The sequence below is a fragment of the Hippocampus comes genome, unplaced genomic scaffold (assembly GCF_001891065.2).
Source record: "Hippocampus comes isolate QL1 unplaced genomic scaffold, H_comes_QL1_v1.1 scaffold194, whole genome shotgun sequence".
Lineage (NCBI taxonomy): Eukaryota > Metazoa > Chordata > Actinopteri > Syngnathiformes > Syngnathidae > Hippocampus > Hippocampus comes.
The window spans coordinates 744,393-766,822 of NW_017805828.1; the positions used below are offsets into that span (position 1 = coordinate 744,393).

The following is a 22,430-nucleotide window of genomic DNA, read 5'->3' on the forward strand; positions in this document are numbered from 1 at the left end:
GATCTGAGCGTAATACCCAATGTTTTATTCATTGCGTCTAGATTCGGATGGATCAAAGTCTAATCTGTTCCTCTAATGCACTGGCTCCTCCGCCGATTGAACCGTCCTGACCTGTCGCCCGGCCCTGTCCAATCTGCAAGGAAAGGCAAACGCGGAGGTTTATCCTCAGGGTAGCGTCCGGTTCACAGCTCACCGCCCCCCCACCAACCCACCCCCCCTTTTTTAATGGCTTCACTGGACGCTTTACGGCAAAGCCAACCTTTCGAGGTGGTGACATATTGCCCGCTTTAAAGGTTCCCCGGGCTGAAGCCGGGGATCAGCCGAGGCCGATCCGAGGGTTCCTTTAAACTGAAACAGAGTCGTTAAACAGTAAAAGGGTCGCACTGTGCTCATCTACCGGTTTCCTCGCAGCAGCCAAACCCCGCCGCTAAATTGGCTTTTGTGAAAGCCCGGTGGTTGCCCATCTCTGCGCTGCACACAGGACCAGATATGACATCCAATAGTGCCAGCTAGCAAAGCGGTTATTCCCGATACGTCCACTCCAAACTAAAGTGTAAAGGGTGTGCGCATTTTGAACATCTGAACCGATTTGTCAAATGTGAAAAAAAATGAAGAAAAAAAAAATCGCCAGGTTACTGTGTGATCTACTCCAGATAAGAATTTTTTTTTTTTGCATGGGAGGAAAACGGGAGATAAACGAGTTGAGAAAATGCACAGTAAACAATCACGTCTGTTTGCATTTACAGTGGCACCAAATGGGCAATCTGGTTCGGATCCAGGTTCAGATTAATTCAACATGACAAATTCTAGAATATGTATATTCATTCTTTTCCACATTTGTAATTTGTAAGACATTTTAAGTGTATGTTCAATGGTAACATAAACAAAGGGAATGAATTTAATCATTTCATTAATTCAAGGGTTTTTTTTTTTTCCTTTCAGTTTTTGGGACACAAATGTCAAATGTGTTTGTGAAATTTGTTGTGAAATACGGGGGAAAAAATGCTGTCGTTTGGGGACCATGAAAAATGCACAAGTTGGTCTGACTTGAATAATTGAACGAGTCGAAAAATATGGAGGGAAGAGTTAAATCTGAAAAAAAATGTCTCCATTCCTTTGAATTGGATTTTTACATAAATGAATAAATAAATACCAACAACAACTCGGCTGTGCACGCCAATGACATTTCCCACAGGACGTGATGACTGTTTATCTTTTTTAACAGCCACCAGTTATCAATGCACCGAGCCAAATAACTCAAGTGGCTCCAATCCCGACGACAGTCACGCGACGATGAGAATAAAATCGACGTCGCCGGAATGGGCGTTGGCCCTCTTGACGTCCTGATCGATGAGCCTAATAAAGTGTCAATGAAACATCCCTTTCAATCGCGAATGGACAAATGCGACATGATCAGGCTCGATGTGGAGATTCCCTTCCGTTCGCAGGAGATCAGTAGCGTGTTGCGCACTGGCACAAAATCAATGCAAAACGGCTCGTCCCCCCCACGGCTGAGCGGACGTTCTCCCTCGTGCTCCCTTGTGTTAATCCCAGTTTAGCATTTGCTGCACAAAAAGCGGCTTTTTATGCTAAGGTCGCGACATGGCAAGTTTTTGTGGCTCGACAGGACGCTTCAAAGGCGAACCTGACTATGAGATTATCCTTCACAAAACTACAGTCAGTTTCGGGGATTAGTGCAGAGCCCCAGACGTGAAATGGTACGGTGGGGGGAGGGGGGGGGTCGTCTGAACACTTGGTCTGCTGAAACGTGATTGTGGTAGCATCATGCTTTTTGGCTATTTTTCTTAAAATGGAACTGGGGCCTTACTACAGAGCCCCAAAGATGACATGGAAGAAATGACATGTTTTTTTTTTAGTACAGAAAGGTGCATTAAAAAAATAAACTTGCCCTTGCTAAAAAAAAAAATTAACTTACACAAGTTGGAGGGAATTATGAAACTTTCGAAATAGCAGCCAGTCTGAGCACAAAACCTTCAGAAAATGTCCTTAAAAGCCTACTAGAAAACGGACTTTATTTTTACTTAATCGGAAGCACTTTCAATGGTGGCAAGTATGAACTGACCGGCGTATGGAGCCTTGAGCCTGCTAGCAAGATTTGAACGTAGCCTCACTTCACTCTGCCTTATAATAATTGATGTTTGAATTGGAGGCATAGGCTGGGCTTTTTGTTAGTTTGGGGTTTTTAACCACTGCAAACTCCACCTTTAATGTGAGTTTAAATCGAGTCGGTTAACTATGGACGCAGATGCACGAGCCTGTTGGGTCACAACATGGCTAGCCAGCTAGCTAACACCGATTCAACAGCATGTTAGCTATTCATTTCAGCGTCAAAAAAGGATGTTTGCGCCATTAATCCGAGCAACAGAAGAGTCATTTAATTAGCCGGTACCTCAATGATCATGTGTGAATTTTCACCACATCTATTTCTGGATTAATTTAACCTGCTGAAATGCAAATTACCCAGCCAGCGTTCCATCTTCCTTGGAAGCAATTTAACTTGCATCACATTTTTGACGAGTAAAGAAGAAGGCAGAAATTAGTGGCGGTCCAAAAGCATTTGTTTACTAGTGGAGCCATCTGAAATGGCTTTGGCTTTTGCCTCATGCGTCATAGTGAATAATTATCCCAGAATGAAGAGATGGCACACCAAAACGTGCGTGGATACCATGATGCTTTTCATAGACACAAATAGTACTTTCTTAGTATTCCTGAGGCGCACCTGGCAATGCGGCGGAGACGCTCTTGATTAGATAAATCACTCGAAGCGCTTTCCATCAGCCCAAAAGAATTACGTACGCCGCTCCCCCAACAAGCTTTCTGGGGAAAATGCCTTTTTTGCATTCCGGCTTTTTGCCTCCAAATGAAAAGCCCTTGAGTTTCATTCACTTGAAAAAAGAGCTCTCAGTTTAGGAAGTGACACTTACTGTTGGTGAGAAGCATCCAAAACTGTGGGCACAATATTTTTGGTATCATTTTGTTGACAGATGAATCGCATCAACATGCCAGAAAACTCACAAATTTCAGTAAGTGTGTGTCCCCTGGGGAAATTCATGTATTTTAGTGATCTTCAGCAGGACCTCGCATAACTCACTCCGTGCCCCCCACCTACCCAAAATTGGGTGGACGTGTCAATCGTAACAAGACTCTCGAAACGTCTCAAGGACACAAGCCCGTAATTGTACTGAAAGTTGGACATTTCAGGTGAATTCCGGCACTTCGAGTAGGGAATTTGCCCCAATGAGCTCCAATCAAAAGCAAGTCTACAAGACAGATGGGTGGCGCTAAATTATGAAGATTTTTTTTTTTTTTTTACCCATGCCATCTAATGTGGGATTTGCCATCATGGAGGTGGGGTCGAAGGCCCATTTGTCATTGCTGGCAGCTTTAATTATTTTTCTTTCGCTGAATGAATGGCCTTTTCGGAGGCCTTGAAACTTTACATTTTGGTCTCAAATGACCCACCAAAACTGACACAGTAGCGCCCCCTGGAATCTTTTTTTAAAAATACCCCCACCCCCCATAATCAGTTTCATGGATTAATGTACAACTGGGTGGCCACGTCTCTCAAAACGGGGTCCAGGAAAAAGTCTCAAGGACGCATGCATGGATTTGAACAGGAAGTCAGCCATTTTGGTTTAAAGAAGCCATTTGGGGCAATTTCCAGGGATCCTAATTTGACCAACTCCTACTTGGTAATTCTCCGCAATCAGAAACATGTGCCTGACACAGATGTGTGGTGCTAAACTGACAAGCTCTTTTTGCCCATGTCGTGTAACATTGGCGGAGCTTGGGTTGATGGAATGGAACGGAAAATCAAATTTATTGTGTTTGCACATGCACGAATACAGAGCAACGAAATTCACTTAAAATTTACAACCTAAGAGGCATAAAGAAAAAAAAAGTGACCAACAGAGGGAGACAGAACGGCGAAGCCCGATGGGTCGCCAAACGTTAAGGGTGTCTTTGATGAAAAAGAAAAATATAAAGAATAGGGTTGGGGGAACAAGTCCCAAGCTTTGCTCCTATTAGGGGCTTGGAAAAAAAAACTGCGGCAGTCACATGAACAGGATTAGGAAACATAAACAAAAACAAAAATGGCGCAAATACTTTGTACTTGCACATGTGGGATGGGAGTTGGCATTGTAACGTCGTTTGAGTATAATTTTGAGGATTCACAAAAATTATTGCGAGGGTCCATTTATCACTCGCAGCATTGTAGTTTTTAGCAGCAATCGCATTTATATTCAGAGGTTTTTCTAATATTGCGAGCCTCTCTTGTCGGTTGAAAGCGTATTGGATACACTGAACAAAGTGAGCATTATTCTCTTTGTAAAAGCACAATTTTTAATGGGCTCTCGTTGATATCACGGGAGCACGGGAGTGTGTCCGGTGTCTGAGCACATTACGGGCAACATTGTTCTAAACAGCTCTGCCATGGCGGACACGTAAATTGAAGACATGGCTCAGTCTTAGGAGAGTTGCAGGAGGTGAATGTGGCCACTTTTCGATATGCGACAGTGTCCTTCTCCACTTGTCAGTGCAATTTTCAATGACTTCTCTTTCAAAAGCCTGCTGAAGCGACCGGGCCTTATTTATTTATTTTTTTTATGGAACACTGCGCGTCTGCTGTCTGAAAAATGCATTTGCCAGAGCGGAGAATGAATTCTCACAAATTGCCATGGAAACGGAAAATGTAAGGCCAAGATGTACATATAAAGCACTGTGGCAGGTTGTGACATCATTATATGGAAATGAGGAACACAGTTATAATTCCTCTTTGTTTGTATCCTTTTTTCCCCCCCATCTTTTTTTAGGAATGTGGTTTACACATACTGTAGACTGAAAAAAAATTGGTGCGAAAAGGCTACGGCATAGTAACTCATTTGGGGCGGGGCGGGGTTGTGCCCAAAAAAATGATGATTTGATTTAAAAAAAGCACCATAAGTACAACCGCATATGCACATACAGCAAAGACTCTCCGTTACTTGCACTTACAACCCAGGCTAAACTTAGCTTGTCTCTCAGTCAAGACATATCACTTCAACCAACTTTCTTGGTAACTGCACTGAGCTGGTTTCAAAAAGACCACCAAAAATGTGAAAGTTTTGGGTGTTTTTTGGGTTTTTTTTCAGATTCAGATTTCAGATTCAGATTCAACAAAAACGCGAATAGATGAATTCATGAATCCTGAATCACTGTCGTCTACTAACATTGGTGCTTTTTTTTTTTTTTTTTTTTTGGGCGACATTTCACAACACATTCTTTTTCCAAACAGCCAAGCCGTAACACATTCCTCCCCTCTCATTACAGCAAATGTCAAGTTGTTACGCTGTGGCGGGCCCGAATGCGAGGTCGCCTGCGAAGACGGCGCCAAACGCGGCCATCCATCCATTTTGTCCTCAAAGCGCAGCCGGTGACAGAAGCTCAATAATCCAAGGTCGTGCCATTTAACACACACAAAACAAAAAGGGCTGATCCGACCGCTTCGCTCCGACCTCAACGCCGCTTGGCGCGCATCGGCGACAGGTCGCAAAGATTTATGCAAATTAGCAAGGTTGCACTCAACATGCTAGCTAGGCTGTTGTTTGCCTGAGGAAAAAACAAACAACAAATTCTTTGAATTTGAGTACTTAACTTTTTGTCCGTCATGGGAATGGATTCCTGCGGGAATATTTTCTTTCCACATTTATAAGTCATGTCTTCAAAGGCAATTCATTTGCTCTTCTATTTTCACATTACTATTGCACAAAAAATTGCCTTAATGGCTGTAGAATGCTTTCTGTACATAATGCGACTGAAATCACGTGTCATTGGACTCATTCAGTGCCAATCTTTTTCAAACTCTTCTTTCCATGACAATGTGAAAAAAAAAATACACGTACGTGGAATTGAATGAATTGGGGAAAAAAAACATGAAAAGACGTCCTTGGCATTAAAACAGTTTTAAAAAGACAGGTTTTTAATATTTCTTCCTGAGTTTCTTTACGACTCAAAAGTACAATTCAAACACAGACACATACTTAATCCGCTCGAAAATACAATTTAATGTGTTAAAACCTATTCAAGCACAGGCAGGAGGCCGAGAGGAAAGACCAAAGAGGAGGTTGATGGATGTAGTGAAAGAGGACATGAAGGTAGGTGGTGTGAGAGAAGAGGATGCACAAAACAGGGTTAGATGGAGGCAACTGATTCACTGTGGCGACCCCTGAAGGGAAAAGCCGAAAGTAAAAGAAGAAGAAGAAGAAGAAGCCATTAAAGCACAAGTACAAAGCACAACTTTTTGTCTGCAATGGCACAAACATTTTTGATCAATCTTTTTCTATTGCTGTTCACTCTCTTTGGAACGGTGTCCCGTTACGTAAGCAACTGTTCACTTTTAAATCTCGTCTTAAAAAAAAAAAAAAAAGCATTATTCTTCGATGGATTTCGACTCAGCATGAGTCTCGGCATCATTTTGCTGTTTGATGGTGTTGATTGTTTTTGTGTTAGCAAGTTGTTGTTTTAACTGTACTCATTTTAATTTTTGGAGGGTAGGTCTGTTATTTACTCCACGTGCAGCACTTTGTATGCAGCGATGATGAAATAACAAAAACAATGTGCCCTGAATGTTTCTCTTTCTCTCAAATTATTAAGTTTTAGCTTGAAGGGGTCCAAATGACACATCCAAAAGATGAATTCCTTAAGAGCGCGATTTCCTCAGGGCAGTGACAGTGACGGGAGCGTGCTCGAGGGGCAGAGAGCTCCCCCCGCCATCCACTCCCCCACACCCCCGCCCCGTATGGCGGGGCTGTAAACTTAAATTTTTAAAGGCAAAGTCACGGCAAAGTGTTGACAAAGCCGCCCATCATTCATCACCCAGACTGAAACACCCGGAGGGAGCGCCTCCTCAACGTCAAAATAGGGAAAAAAAATAAAATAAAGCTTTACAAAATGTCTAACTCCAACTTCACAGCAAACAGCAGTTTGGTACATAGTCAACGATTCTTTAAAAAAAAAAAAAAAAAGACCAAGTGTTCACTTCAAAATGTTCAATGCCACTCTGCAGTTTACTGGATAATTATCTCTAAAAAAAAATTATACTTAAACACGACATACAGTAGCTTTGTTGGACAGGCGTGTTAGCTTACAGCTAACACACAGTGCTAAAATGCTATCAAAACTTGCATCAATGGAGCTGTTTTGTAAGCACAATACAATACTCACAGGCACACCTTCTTTATCCTCTGAGAAAAATGACAAGATGTAAAACGATGCGATTTACTGTGCAATTGTGCCCGTCTTCTTGGTGTGTACGTTTGGATTGACGTATTATATTCGACATCTCGATTCATTTCAAAGGAGTGAGTGTGACCACGTTTAACTTGCAAGTAGAGTCAACACTGTTTGCCAAATATGACAGCATAATCATTTATCGCAATTAATTTTGTGGATTCCCCAAGCCACAGCTCACCCACCCCTGGTGGGGGTCCAAGTACCCCATTTTGAGAACCGCTGTCGTGGTCTGGTCCGGTTTGGTCCGGCCTGGCAGATGTAAATGCGTGTGTGGAGGTGGAGGTAATGATGCTGAACAGCTCGTCGGCTTGTCATAAAGCGAGATTGCTCTGTCAAGAGGTAAACAACGCAAAAATGAGGAAGGACTCATTTGATAGGAAATGTCACAGCATGATTGGATTTATAACAAAAAAAAAAAATGAAGTGCAAATTAGGGTCATTTATCATCAGCTGGCAACACAGTGGCAGCTCGTGTTCTCCTCTCGGAAGGAGGCGTAAAGCTAATTTGACTGAAGACTCCTTAAGTGAACAAAACATCGCACCACATTCCGATTTGTCCCTCTCAAATGCATCCGTTTGCCTCAAGTGCACAAGAGCAGAACGTCCTCCTCAAGAAGCCTTTCGTAGGGATCAACCGTTGACGCTGGGCGACGGCAAATTTTAATCAGAGATGTTCATAAATGCAGCTTTGACACTCATTTAAAAAATAATAATTTTGACCGATGAAAGCTTGCGCAGTGCCTTGAAATTTATCGCGACTATGTTTCTGAAAAATTTAAATTAAAAATCCACCTGTTGCTGAAATAAACCCTTATACGATACAACTTTATTGATATGGCGCAGCAACAACACTTTACATAGAACATGAGATAACAATAAGAGAACCGCAAGGACTGTAAAGACAATAAGTTAATGATACCAACACATGAACTAATATATACAAAACTCATCTGAATAACCAAGTTTGAAAATGACGACGTCACTCTTCTCTTGATATCTGATGTTGACCGATTTATGGAGACAAAACCTTGCTGTGAATCATTTTTCCGCCAGCGCCCGGTCACGACTGTCAGAGTTTTATAAGAGGAGGCCACTGCGGGAGAAGCTTCACAGCGGTCATATTAGCATGACACAACAAATAAAAGACGTCGTAACTCCTCAGGAAGATTTTTTTTTCCTCTCTCCTGGCTGTTTGGTGGATGTGACCTTAGCATGGAGCAACAACGACCATGAACTTCATCTGTCCCTGATGATTTATCCGGATGCGACTTGAGGCCAAACGGCCGACGTGGGCCGGCCACTGTTGGTCGTCCGAGGAAATGAAAGCAAAGCCACCCCATTATTAAAACCTTTTTTTCTTTTTTTGTCTGCTGGTGCGAAGGCATTGGACAGCCAAGGCCCTGCATGGAAACCCGTCTTACATACCTGTCTTGGATCCCTACTTTGAAACCTACATTTAAAACACTAATCCTATCTTGAAACCCTAATATGAAATCTTAACTCTTATTTGAAACCCAAACCCCACTTTCAAATCCCCCACCTGTATTGAAATCCTGACCCTGTCTCAAAAGCCCTCCCCTGGTTTGAAACATAAATGTGAAACCCAACTTTGACAGCAGAGCGTCGGCTTTTAGCCATCATTTGAAACCCTAAACCTGTTTTGAAACCTCAATGCTGGCTGAAAACCCATCAATGGAAACCCGACCTGGCTTGAAACTCTATTTTGAAACCTAAACCTGCCTTGCAACTCTACTTGAATCATCAGCATCGAGCTCGAAACCCAGCTACGACATCCTAACTCTTTGTTTGAAACCCGAACCCCGTCTCGGGGGTTCTCCTTGGATCCTGACACCTTCCTTCCGTAACAAGGGTGGTGGGCGTGGGCCCCGAGCCACCAGCAGGAGTCACGCGACCACCGTGATTAGACGGATGCCGCCCCCACGCCCCCAACATCCAACCCCCAAGCCTCAAACTTCGAACCACAGCAGCCGGGGACCCGGAAGTGAGCGGGAGAGGAGCCGAAAGTTTGTCGCCGACAACTTTTTCTTTCTTTTTTTTTTTTTTCTTTTGGTGTGCGCGGTGTCTCCCGCGCGAAGGAAGACGCGAGCGGAGAAGGCGAAGGAAGGAGAGCCGAGAACAAGCATGGGGCTCCCCACGCTGGAGTTTAGCGACTCCTTTCTGGACGGTCCCGATTTCCGAGAGCGTCTCAAGTGTCACGAGTTCGAACTGGAGAGGACCAATAAGTTCATCAAGGAGCTCATTAAGGATGGAAATATGCTCATCGGCGCCCTCAGGAGTGAGTAAAACAAATAAATGATCATAAACTAGTGAACACACGCCTGATTTCACATGAAAAGCAAAGACACGCCGGGTGAACGACGTGGGGCGCGTAATAATGCACGCAAATGTCATTTGCGAGGATTATTGAGTGGCATTTATTCCATGTGAGAACACGCGGAATAGTTTGTTTGTCCTTCTCGTTGGTTGCAAGATGAGACTTGCCTCACTGAGCACTTGAGAGGCCCCGAGGGAGTCAAGTCGACTGCTCCACATTTTGCTTTGGCGCTGACTGACTCTGTCCAAAATAGTGCTTCTCAAACTTTTTACACCCAGTACCACGTTAAAAAAAAAAAAAGGAAGAAAAAGGCCCACATCAATAAACTACAATAGTGTAGTAAGCCTAAGTGTTCATTGATACAGAGGGCAGTGGTTTTTAAAATTTCAAAGTATTGTCATCCTCTGTAAGTTGATGCAGTTTGGACATTGACACTGTGATGAAATACAGGGCTTTAAATGAATCAGTTAAAATATTTGGCACACACAGTAAATCCAAATTCGACCTCACCATTTGAAAAGAAACAGGCTGGCTTGAATTCTTCATTCAAAACCATAACTCAGACATGCAACTAAAATTTGAAAACCTAACACTGACTTGAAACCCCACTCGAAACCCTAATCCAGGCTTGAAGTAAAAAAAACAAACATTTAAAACCAAAACCCCAATTTGAAATCCCAACCCTGACTTTGAAACCCTCAGCGAAAACCCTAATTCTGGCTTGAAAATCCAAGCTTGAGATATGACATTGAAGCCCTAGACCAGGCATCGACCTCATGAAACCCCAAGACTGTCCTGAAACCTTACTTTGAAATCCTAATCCATGCTTCAAGATCAATTTCCACAGTTCTAAAAACTTGTCTTGAATCCCCAACCTAAAAATAATTCAGACTAAAATTTGGAAGCCCAAGATTGTCTTCAAACCTCATTTGGAACCGTAACCCTTGAAACCCCAATTGGAAACCCAAGATGACACATAAAGGCCCAATTTGAACCCCCCCCCCCCTTTTGTTTTGAAACCCCCTGAAACTTCCTTGAAACCGTAACCCTACGGGAGTGTCATACGTGCCTTATTGTGGTTGAGTTTGGCTGAAAGGATTTCGCGTAAGGCGCAATGGAAATGTTTTTGTAGCTTTTGGAGTGGGAAAAATCCAAAGACAAAGAAAAAAAGAAAACACGTCTGCTGGAGTTTCTTACACCTTATGACCAAATTGTCCAACCGGTGAAAGGCATTTGACTTGACCCCATTGTGAGTCAAAAAAAAAAAAAAAAAAGAAGACATCCTGCCTTTCTTGTTTCCTCACTTTCGTCCGCCATGTCAAATTCTACCAGCCAGTTGATAAAATCCACTTGTTTGAGCTGTGGGTTTTTCAGGGATTAAAATACTCCCAAATTGGATTTAACAGGCCCAGTTTGTGTGGAAAAGCTGAAAATGGGTTGAACCGAATCGCCTGGAGTTGGCGTAAAGTGGAGAGTGAGCGACTGCTAATGGAAAGCTAGACGTAAATCATTGATGGTTTTTAACTTTGGGCGCCATGGCGATTCGAAGAACTGCCATCAGTAAGATTTTTTTTATTTATTTTAAATGGCCTGGGTTTTTTTCTTCTTTAGTAATCTGAAAATAAATGTATGTTTTGTCCTTCATTTTTATTTTCTGTATTTAAAATATGCATCTGTATTTTAAAACTAGTGGTAGATGCTCTCCTTTCATCAGAAAAGTTTGATTTCACCTTAGTCGGGAGAGTAATCTGCAGCAAAATTTGTGATGGTTTCACCAAAAATAGGTTTCTTGTCAAAAAGCAGAGAAAATTCACTTCTTTCTACTATCGGCCACGACACATACACAGTTTGTGCCATCCATACCTATACATACGCTGTTCAAACATAAAGTGCGGAAATGTGTCCGACTTCCAACCTGTTGGCATTTCTTTCCCTCATAATTGACATGACAAGACGACACAATTCACCGCCAAAACTTTGTCTACTCAAAAGCTGTACTGAACTTAAATACAAAAGTGATGTAACGCCGCCATCTACAGGGATCTTTTTGTCATTACAGTAGTCTACAAACCTGAATTGCACAGACAAGCTGGGCGCCTATTCCTTCAAAAACAGACTTGACATATCTATTTCGTGGTGGCATGAAACTGTTGCATTGCAGTTGACAAATAGAAACATCAACGTCGGTGAATGAGTTCAGGCCCAATTTTCAATCTGGTTCATTCCTTGTTTATTGCCCTAAATTCTTGTGGAACGCTTCCAACTTTGAAAATTCCCCCACCTTTATGATGTAGCTTTTGCTATGGATTGGCCTCTTTCAAGCACCGGCTGTTTCTCTTGCAGCTTTACATGAATGGCAGTCCAAAGCATCCTGAATTTATTGTGCCAAGGGTAATTGATTCCAGCTGCAAGTGAGATCCATCTGCATCCAGCTAGCTACTTGATATTCACACCTGGTCTCTGTAACCACCGCTGACTTGTATTAATTCCCCCGGTGCGGCCGCGCTAATTGAATACACTAATTACGCCTTGGCGAGCCGAGAGAGGGCTAGGAGGGCGAGAGAGAGAGAGAGAGAGAGAGAGAGAGAGAGAATCCGATGGGCAGTAATGATGCATCTTCAGTTTGTCTAAGGTCTGGCCGGCACATACAGACAATGAAAGGTCAATCAGTGGCTCACGGTTAGCGTCAGTAGTTGCGGTTTTGCTAATGGATATTTTCAACTCTGTATTGGGTATTAGAAACAAAAAGCTCCCATAATTTCCTGATTTGCTGTGTTAAAGACGCTCCCTAATGAGGTACGCCCCCTGAAATCACCCATAAATCCTTCTTTTTTTTTTCCTCTCTGTACTTGTGTGCATTATGGTCAGCCAATTTGCTGGTGTCCTTTTATCGTCAGAGTGAATGAGATGAATAAAGATCCAAAGCATATCAATTAAGTGTGAATGTTTTCGAATAAAGATGTAAAATTATGTTTTTCTCTCTTTTCCCATTTCTAAGATGAAGGTCTTTCACAACATTTTTAAAATCATTTTTTGTAGTTCTTGCACTAGACGCTCTTTAATCATTTTAGTTAGCTACTTTTTATTTAGTCACTTTGCTTTTGTATGTCCTGAATTGTTGTTTGTAACTGCTTTTAAATGTACTTAAAATTATGTAAAGCGCACTGAGCTACCTTGTTTATGTTGTTTAAGTGTATATGCGGCCCAAAAACGCTGAGAAATTTAATGACCCCTTCTAGTGGGCAAAAATAATAATTACACAAAGCCGACATACATTTTAACATAAATTCCGCACTCTCCCAAATGACGTAGCATGGAGACACAATTGTTACGTTCGGTGACTCTACAATATGCAAGTAGTTAACAACATGCCCTTATGTGTGCATAATTGTCATGAAGGGTTGTTGCCAATGCTAGCAGTGGTAAAGTGGGTGCCTGACCCACGACAATACGGTCTATTGTAACTGCAAGTTGATTTTTGTTGTTGTTTTTATCACACTGCCATCTGCTGGACACTGCTCTCATGAATCTATCATGTGATTCCAATTTATCAACATAAATCGAGTCCATGGCAGGCCATCATTTTGTTTCATGATGGCACGTTTATTGCACCCGATGCATGCCTGTGCCTGCTCAGCAGTTCTCTGGGGGGGAACACTAATGAATGGGTGATGCTATGCATGATGTTGTTGTATACGTCTGTAAACAGCATTTTCAATTGTACCGACACAGTGCATATTTTAGCCGAGCAATGCGATAAGGGCAAAGTTATTAAAATAATAATACGGATCCGTTATCACGTCGGCTTTGGCGCTCTGGGACGTCTCCGCGTTGATGTGAGGACAGATGACGCTTCTGAGGCTCTGCCACAGGAAGTGTCCTGTAAACATGCTTGCTTGTGTAACCATACCCCATTGCATTTGGCCTGACATCACTCTGGTTTACTGCGGGGGCGTTTATTCTTCCAACTGTGTGTGCTCGCCGAGGGACAGAAATCTGTGTAACGCACTGGATGAAGTCATGTTGCAGAGATGAAGTTGATTTTCTGATTTCGCTATTTTAGTTGTGTTACTTTTTTAAACTCAGCCAATGATGATGCGATATAAAAATAATAGAGGTAAAGTCAAATGCAGTTACGATCACAAGATCTTGATGTACTAAAAGACGTAAAAAAAAAAAAAACAGGGATAGCAGTGACACGGATGTGCGTCAATCACTGAGCATCGATTACGGCAGCAGATTCAGACGAGCGGGATATTTCTTCTGTGTCTCAAAACCCCAAGCCAGATGCTTGTTATAGTTGCAATGCTGCCCTATGAGAAGCAGCCTGGTGCCACAGGACAGCCAGAACCCAGGAAAATAGAACAACAGATTGAAGAAGCTAGACTGACTCGCTTAGCTGATTAGCTAAGGTGCTAGTTTATTTAATAGCTACCAGTACGTTGTGGTTGGAGACGCTTCCCTGCCATTTTTCTTATGGTGTGATGAGACGAATGACACAAACATTTGTTTACTTTGATCGGAAGGGAGAAAGGGCTCAAATTGATTTGTGGTATGGGTGTACCCGCTTTTGAGGTTCTACTGAGCACCGCATTTGGTCAGACTGGCAAGAAGGCCACAAATATCTTTGTTGCTCTCTTCGGACCTGGCTGAATGTAGCACCTTGTAACAATTTTAAATAACAGCGCATATCAAAACTCACAGGCTGATATATTTTTTGGTCAGTACCCTTTTTTTTTTTTTTACTGATTGTGCCTGGAAAGTGGAAGTGCTGACAAATCCCGCTCGTCTCAATAGCAGCAGGAAGCTGGCTGGATCCTGAAAGTGCTTAGACGATTGGTTGCCCTCCTTTCTTTGAATGCATTTTTTTTTTTTTTTTAATAAGTTGTCATGGTCATATGCGGTGCAAGACAGCCTGTCCTGAGAATTTGGTAACTTTTTCCCATGCCAGCAGAACTAAGAGGCTTTTTATAGACTGTATAAAAAAAGCTAAAGCTTCTGTCTCATGTCAAAAACTACCCTTCCTTGCTTTGTCACCACTGCAGTGGCCAAAAGTAGGTGTGCTTTCAAGGTATAAACTGTGGTTTGTTCTTTTGTTTTTGTGAGTCATCCTCAATGCAGTCAAAATGATACGACACCTCCCCGTCTCGACGTTGGTGCGAGCAGCCGGTGAGGGCACGGCGGCTTGGTAGAGGAACGATATGACATTTACAATACCACCACCAATCACTCTATGACAATTACACGGTAATGTTGTCTTGTAATGAACATTTGCAACCAACTATGTGCGTTAGCATGTCTCCAATTTGTGAAATAGACACTAAAGACTCCCTACAGATGTGGATAACTAGCTAACTAGCGTGGCTAATATCAGTTTCTTTCATTTTTGACGGTACTTTACAAAGTGGTCCGAATTTGTTACTGCCCCATTTTAGCCAAAACATTTGGTACAATAAGATGTAATACAGTAACTCAAAGTTGTAAAAAAAAAAAAATTGTAAGGAATGAGATGTAAAAATCTGAACGGATTGGAGGTAGTGCTTGCTAATGAGCTCACTATGCTCCGAGTTCAATGCCTGAGTAAAAGGACGGAAAAGGGAAATTCAAGTCGTCTGTCTTTTTCAAAAACTTTCACTTTCATCCCTCGAATATTTTGCTTGCCAATTTGGCCACATTTTGTGTTTATTATTGCTGCTTTATCCACGTCTCACTCTCTAGTCTGGACAGCAAACTTTCTTCCTGGTTACATTCTTGCAACCAATAAGCAAAGAGATCGATGTCATGTGGTTTGTTGCGACGCGTGACATGACAATTCATTTTGTTGACAATTTTTCACACTCAAACATGTTACAATGCGCTAGTTGCGTGCATCCGTTTTTGTTGACACTGCTATGGGAATAGTGTGCGCTGTGATGAATTGTGATATTAAGTCAAGTCACAGCCCTTCATCACAAACTGTCTCAAAGGGCTTCATGTGCCCACAGTTGACAAGTATTCACGAAATCCCCTAACATCCAGGAGGGCAAGGAAAAACTCAAAAAAACCCATCTGGGGAAAAATTGGAAACCTTGAGAAGGGGCCAGGGATGGGAGAAATCCCCCTTCCAGGATGACCAGCCTGCAATGGATGCCGAGTTTGGAAGAGACCAACACCAGTACTATCATTCTCTCATTGAGTATTCATCGATACCTCTCGTACTTTCGATATATAAAATTTGATTTCAGAAAATCACAAAATGTTGTGACCAAAAACGTTTCTTTCTGACACAGACTGATTAATACTAAAACCTGTTCAATATTTCCAGTATAGAGAATGAGATGAGTAACAGAAGGTTTTTGGTTTCCCAGCCTACATGGCGGTGGGAAAAGTTGCGTACACTCTGTGATCTCGCGGGCTTGTCTTTTGGACTTGGGCCCCCTGTCGTGCGACTGACAGGCTGCTGCAATGTGGACTGCAAGGAGACTTACCTGAAGGGGGAAGCCTCCACGTTTCATTTCAATCAAAGTGGCACAATGCGCCCCGTCGTTTCTCCCCACGCCACCGTTAAGCCGGGGCAGCATAATAGAAAGCGGCGCGCTCCCCTTCTGGAAAACGTCTTGGCCCCTAATCAACAGTGATGAAATGTGTTGCGCAGGACAAAGCGTCGGCGTGTTCTTTGCAGCATGCTTTTGTGCTTGTTTTTTTTTTTTTTTTTTTGTCCCCCCCCAACCCACTGTCAAAGACAGAGACCTATAGTTCAGTCTGTACGGAAATGAAGAATAACACCTTAACCACATTCTTTTGATGTTGAGAAATGAGACGGTAGAAGACGTCAACGTGATTTGCAGTGCATCCGGAACGTATTCACAGTGCCTACTTTTCCAATATGGACTTCTCAATAGTTATCTAAGAACACAACAGCAATATAAAATAACGTCAATAAAATAAATACACTCACCAGAGATGCTGATTATTAAATGTATTAACGCAAGCAGATTGCTTCAGGCTTGTTTTGCTTCCTTCCGTTGAAAACTCATTTCTTCTCACTGGCCTTTAAAAGTTGACTTTGCTTCGGTTTTGATGTGCAGTTTTCTGTGCGCTTTAATTGCTTTATTTTTTATTATTGGCTTCTTCTCCATTTGTGGACAGCCGATCCAACCGATCAGTGGATGGAAAAATGCTGACATCATCAAGGTGGCGCTCATTTAAAAATTCATGGAACAAATACTCGAGTTTAGAATGTAAATGTAGGTCAGTGGTTCTAATGGCAGTGGAGGCCGCGCTTGCTGTCAGTCTTGGGAGTTAATTTCAAGCGTTCGGTGGTGCAGATACGATGCGTTAACTGCAGAGGTGCATATTGCAGACGCATCTTTTGCATCTTGATCAATCGTTGCCTTCTGAATGGCAACGTCGACCGTGCAACGCCGAGATGGCATGCGGCGTTTTTGGACAGGCATGCCGTTGCCCCGGAGATGAGATTGCAGCGGTCACCCGGGGGCGTCTTTGCATGTCAGCTGCTAAGTGGCGTAGCCGCTCCATTCGAGAGCCCAGAGCATCACTTGTGTGATTAAACCTGCGCACAAGGATGCCCCCATGGCTAATATTGTTCTTGCCCCCCCCCCAAAAAAAACCCCCGCTGTGCCGAAGGATCATTTCAGCACAAAATAATCTCACGCTGGGCTGGATCAAATGCTTGTCGAGTGTAATAAAATTAGATGTGGCTATTTTGAGACCTTGAATGTTCTTCTAATAAGTGCAAAATGTTTTCTTTTGCCGGGCCTCGCTTTGCAACGACGCTTTCATCACACACGTCTCCTCTCATGTCGCGCTGACAGTGTGCTCAGCAAGACAATTTAGACCGTCGCTAGCTCGTGTTGCTATCCTTTATTTATTTATTTTTTATTACTCCTCCACACCCGCCTGGCTCGTCCCAGCTCCCCTTGGCCACATATAATCAAAGTGTAAGGCAACAAATTCCCTCCTGTGTCAGCGCAGATGAAAACGAGCTATCCGGGGAGCCGTGACATCTCTACTTGGCGCGCATGCCTTGCGAGTGGCCGCTTTATTTGGGGCTTTTATCCCTTATTTCCCCGCTGTCTTGTAGAGTGGAAGCTAATGGGGTCTCTCGTGTTTGCTGCTGTATGTCAGCGAGCCCTTGCCCCTCGTTGTTTGCTTTGTGTTGTAGATGATTACACTTGCAGCAAAATGCACGGAAATGGAGAAAAGGATGAAATGCTGGAATGTTAATTTGATTCTTTTTTTTTCTCAACACTAATTCTTATAAGAGAGCATGTAATGATTAGCATCGGCGTCTGTCGATCATTTTGAGCGGGCTTGAGCACTCCTATGTTGAAGAATCTTGGTATTGTTAAAATTGGAGAGATAATCTTATTTTTTTTGGTGGTGGTGGGGGTGGGGAGGGGGCTTTCTGCAACTCATTACCACCATGCAATGATCCAGGCAAGGCTGGGCATCTTTTTCTTTTTCTTCTTTTTTTTTTTTTTTTGCCCTTCATGCACAAGGTTACTCATTTTGCTTTGCATAATTAAAAGTGCAACATTTAAAAGACTGCCAGCCAGAGCCTGAGCTGCACTGTGTTTGTCTGTAGAGTTGATGGATCCTAAACCACCAATGTGTTCAACTTCTTGTCCCTTACCTAATATAATATATTCAATGGAGAAGTCAACCTGTCTCTGCTGCGTACCAAAAGAATAACACAAAAACGACATGACCTTTTACAACGCACCTGAGTACATACAGTTTCTGAAGGAGCAAAAAAAATAATAATTGACCAGGTGAATTCATGGACAGTGAACCACAACTATGTGAGGAATCAGGAAACTGTTTGTTTATCTCAGAAATAATCCCTCAAAAGTGGTGTCTAAAGTCCAACCAAATCTTCTGTAGCCATGGCATCCAATGAAGATTCTTTTAGACGTGTCATGTTTTGTTTCTATATTTGATGGCTTTCCAGAACCAAGGCAAGCATCAGACAGCACATGACCTCACGTTTGTTCCGACGGTTTTTCGCCTGTCTAAATGTCAGCGCTCCGAGATCACCCATTATTGATGGCCCTGCGAGCGCCTTTCGACCGCCGGCGAGGTATCGATCCCAAAATTTGCAGCCGCACAGACAAAGTGGGCAGCGTGTCGGAGGCGTAATACGTCTTCTGGAACCGTAGCTCTAAGACGGCACTCGGGGCGGCATTTGCAAACGGTCATCGTTCACTCTAATGTAGATGCCTCACAAGAGGCTTTCAATCTGAGGTCTGGCTGAAGAGCGCACAGCGATATCATGTAACGGCGTTGAAGCGTGTTTATGCAGTGTGGGGATCTATTTCATCCCGTTCTTTGAGAAATACCACTCAGTCATAAACTCCGCAGATGGTGGTGTTCCACCAGGCTTGCTTCTCAGTCCACATATTTTTACAGTATGTGCTACATCAAGGTTCATTACCATTTTAGCTGGTAGCTCCCGTGGATCACATGCGTAGTCTGCGAGCAAAATAGCTAACATTTTGATATCCTGAGTCTTTTGTAGAAGTGATCATTTGAAATCGCAAAAGCTTGTAGGTAGGGCTGCAGCAAGTTTGCTTTGAATGGCCAACTGGTTTTGATTTTTACATTTTTTTTCAACATTTCATGCAGAAAATTAGCCCCTGTGCAGCGCCGCACCATTTCCCCCTCTTGAGTGATGAGTGAGAATTTAGGTGGCACCTTGGCAATGTGCTGCGCAGAGTTGGCAAAGTATTCGTGTCACTTTCATTTTGAAACAACTTTCTGCCGCATGATGGAAAACGTAAACCTCAGTTACATTTTAGCACTTTCAACACGTTTTAATTAGTAAAGATGTTCCAGCGTCGCACTGTCTGAAATAATTTCCTCTGCCGCCACGCACTAATGAAGGCTGTGTGAATAAAAGTTCTAAGTGAGTAAACGCTCGGCTCTGAAAAGTGTCAAATATCACGTGTGAAAATTCATAGCAAGCGGAGATCAAAGGTCTGCGTTTTACGCCAGGATGATGGGGAACAAAATGATGACAGTGGCCGGTTTTATTCGGGTGTTGGTCAACAAATTTGCATATCCCAATCAGTGGACCATGAAATGTTCATAATCAATGAGAAGTAAACATGGTCGTGGCTCAGGTCACAAGCAGGGACTAAATTGGCAAAATTGGTCTTCGATTTCCTGATGTGCAGGCTTTTCTGCTCTCTCGTTGGTCAGATCTTTCTGCCGCCGTCCAGAAATTCTCCCAATCGCTGCAGGAGTTCCAGTTCGAGTGCCTCGGCGACGCTGAGACGGACGATGAGGTGAACATTGGTGAGTTCAGTCTGGCTTTTTCTGGCACACATTGTGAGTCTCGGCGTGGTGAGGATTTTTTTAGTTTTTTTTTTTCCTACGGTCGGTACCACTCAATATAAAAGGTGTACTTGGATTACCCTCGGAATGTTGCGAACCGTGCTTCCATGCCACGTTCTTGGGAGTGCAAATGACACGACACTCGTGTGATCAATCGGCAATCATTTTCTCAAAGTCCGCAAGATTAGAGGGCACCAATTAATCGATGATCGTGATGCAGATCTCGAATGCGAATCGTTCTGTGGTGAAGTCAGAGTGTACCCCTCAGACAGCGTCTACCTGTTTTCTGCATGTATAATTGATGCGATCGATTGTTTTTTGGGGGGCTTTTTTTGTAGGAGATCAAGGGCACTAATTGTCTGACCAGTGTCAGCGATGAATGATTTCAACTGTTGGTCTAAGACCCACGCTAATTGTCACATTAACGCGGCACGTTTGAGTTTCGAAGAAAATGTACTCAATTCACGATTTTTTTTCCAATATCGTTTTTTTTTATACAATATCGTGAGCTTTTTTTATATCGCCAACTTGTCCACAGTATCGTGATAGTTATCAGATTGTGAGGTTCATATTGTCCTGATACCGTATAGTGACGTTTGGATATTTGATAGAGCGACAGATAGACAGGTAGACTATAGATCGATACCACACATAGATTGATGAGTTTAATGCTGTGTTGGCATCGGTTCGTGAAAGACGATCGTACATTACCGACAACTTTGCCTTGTGTTCCCACCGTAGCAACGGAACTCTGTCAACTGAAGACCTCCTGTAAACTGCGGATGTAGCTAATGCTGTGGCCCATAAAACAGAGAACATACAAGAACGTAGCGTTCCGCCTCACCACCACAGATGGAGGGGGGGGAAAAAAAAAGAGGCCATGATTACTTTTTGAAACACTCTGTGGAAATCAATCCAGTCATCAGTGAAGTTGAGCCCGACCATGCAAGTCCCTCGACCGACACTGTCAGCCTCTCGTCGCCGGCCTCCCTTTGATGCTCCCTACTTCAACCGCGGCACGCTGAAACCCTGTGCACTCGCTGTCACGCGGGTTCACCTGACCTCCCATCGATTCGGCTCCATGACATTCCCATTCTGCGGAAAATCGATACCACCAAAGGATTAATGCGATGACAGATTTTTTTTTTTTTTAAGTTGCATGCCCTTCTCCTGAAAAGTCGATCCCATAGCCTTCGTGTGCGAGGCGAGCTTTAAATCTCTATCAAACCGCTAACGTGAGTTACATTTCCTCTTGCAGGAAAAAAAAAAAGTCTCTATACACTCATACTGTGGAAAATCTGATGTATCTGTTATCGCAGTGCTTCCAAGCCATTATCTGTGGCCTGGTATCGGTACAGATGTGTGCAGTGCGCATATTAACGTGATCTGGTGCATCGAAAATGTGCGTGACAGCATCTCTGCTTTCGCAAATTGAAGAAGTAAACCGAAAGTAAAAGTAAAAAACAAAGAATGACCGAACGTGCGTCTAAATGCGTCTCTGACGAGCATCCATGACTTGGCGTTGTCTACAGAAAATGAGGCTACTTGTGTGGCGGTACCTCCGAAGCGACGCGGTCAAAATGAAGCCGTTGTGAAAGGCGTGTCGTCCGAAAGAAGGCAACACAAAAATCCCGTTGAAATATTTGAACGAATAGCGACCAAGTGATGATGTGTAAAGTGGATTTTCCACAGCCTGCCTGAGGAGCGTTAGCAGTTTAGCCGCTACTAGCTTGACTGGCAGCCACCAGAACAAAGCAGCAATCAATCACGTCATTTGCAAGTAGCAACGATAACTGTAAATATACCATTTACTATTCTTCCAGAACACGTCAATATTACTTAAACTCATCTTCCAACATTTTCCTTGAAAATAAATTCAGATGATTTAATCACAAAAAACTCTGTCACTTCCGCTAGCTACACAGGCTAAACTTAGCATGGTGTGACATCTTAGGCATTTCAGAAAGTGGGGAAAAAAGTACTTTTGAGCAAAAAACAGAGGGTGCGTTCCATTGGAAAAAAAAAAATATTTTGACCTCAGAATCACATAGACGTCTGGGAACTGTTTTCATACATGGCAATTTTCCGCGGATCCGCGGAAATCCGCCGTTTTATTTCTTAAATTGATCATTTTTGTGAATCGTCTAAATCCGTGGAGAAAATTTTAGGGGCGGTCAGGTGCCTTATCGTCGAGTTTTCACGAGCTCTCCCGAACAGTCTCTCCGTTTTCCGTTTGTAAACAGCCCTGCGATTGGACGTGTATGAAAGCTTCAACTAATCAGATCACTGAAGGCATTATTTGTTGCGGAAGTCTTAGCTCGATTATAAACGGCCCAGCGATTGGTTAACTACAAGCGATTGGACCAATCAAATTGCATGTAACATATTGTTTTACCTGATTCATGGCGGCCTGTTCGTCTCGCAAATTCATTGTTCTGGGATCGTTTTGAGCGGAATTATGAAA

At 43.0% G+C, this 22,430-nt stretch overlaps 1 protein-coding gene across 4 annotated transcripts in view; it reads left to right on the forward strand.

Moving 5' to 3' along the window:
• The first annotated feature begins 9,233 nt into the window (after positions 1-9,233).
• Positions 9,234-22,430, forward strand: part of arhgap42b (Rho GTPase activating protein 42b) — a 61,515-nt gene continuing 48,318 nt past the window's right edge. For 2 of the 4 annotated variants that reach the window (XM_019887312.1, XM_019887314.1), the window contains exons 1-2: positions 9,234-9,589; positions 19,832-19,927. In XM_019887312.1, coding sequence (XP_019742871.1) covers positions 9,436-9,589; positions 19,832-19,927 — 250 coding nt within the window. In that variant the 5' untranslated portion in view covers positions 9,234-9,435. The remainder of the gene's footprint in view (positions 9,590-19,831; positions 19,928-22,430) is intronic. The other 2 variants (XM_019887311.1, XM_019887313.1) reach the window with 1 other exon arrangement.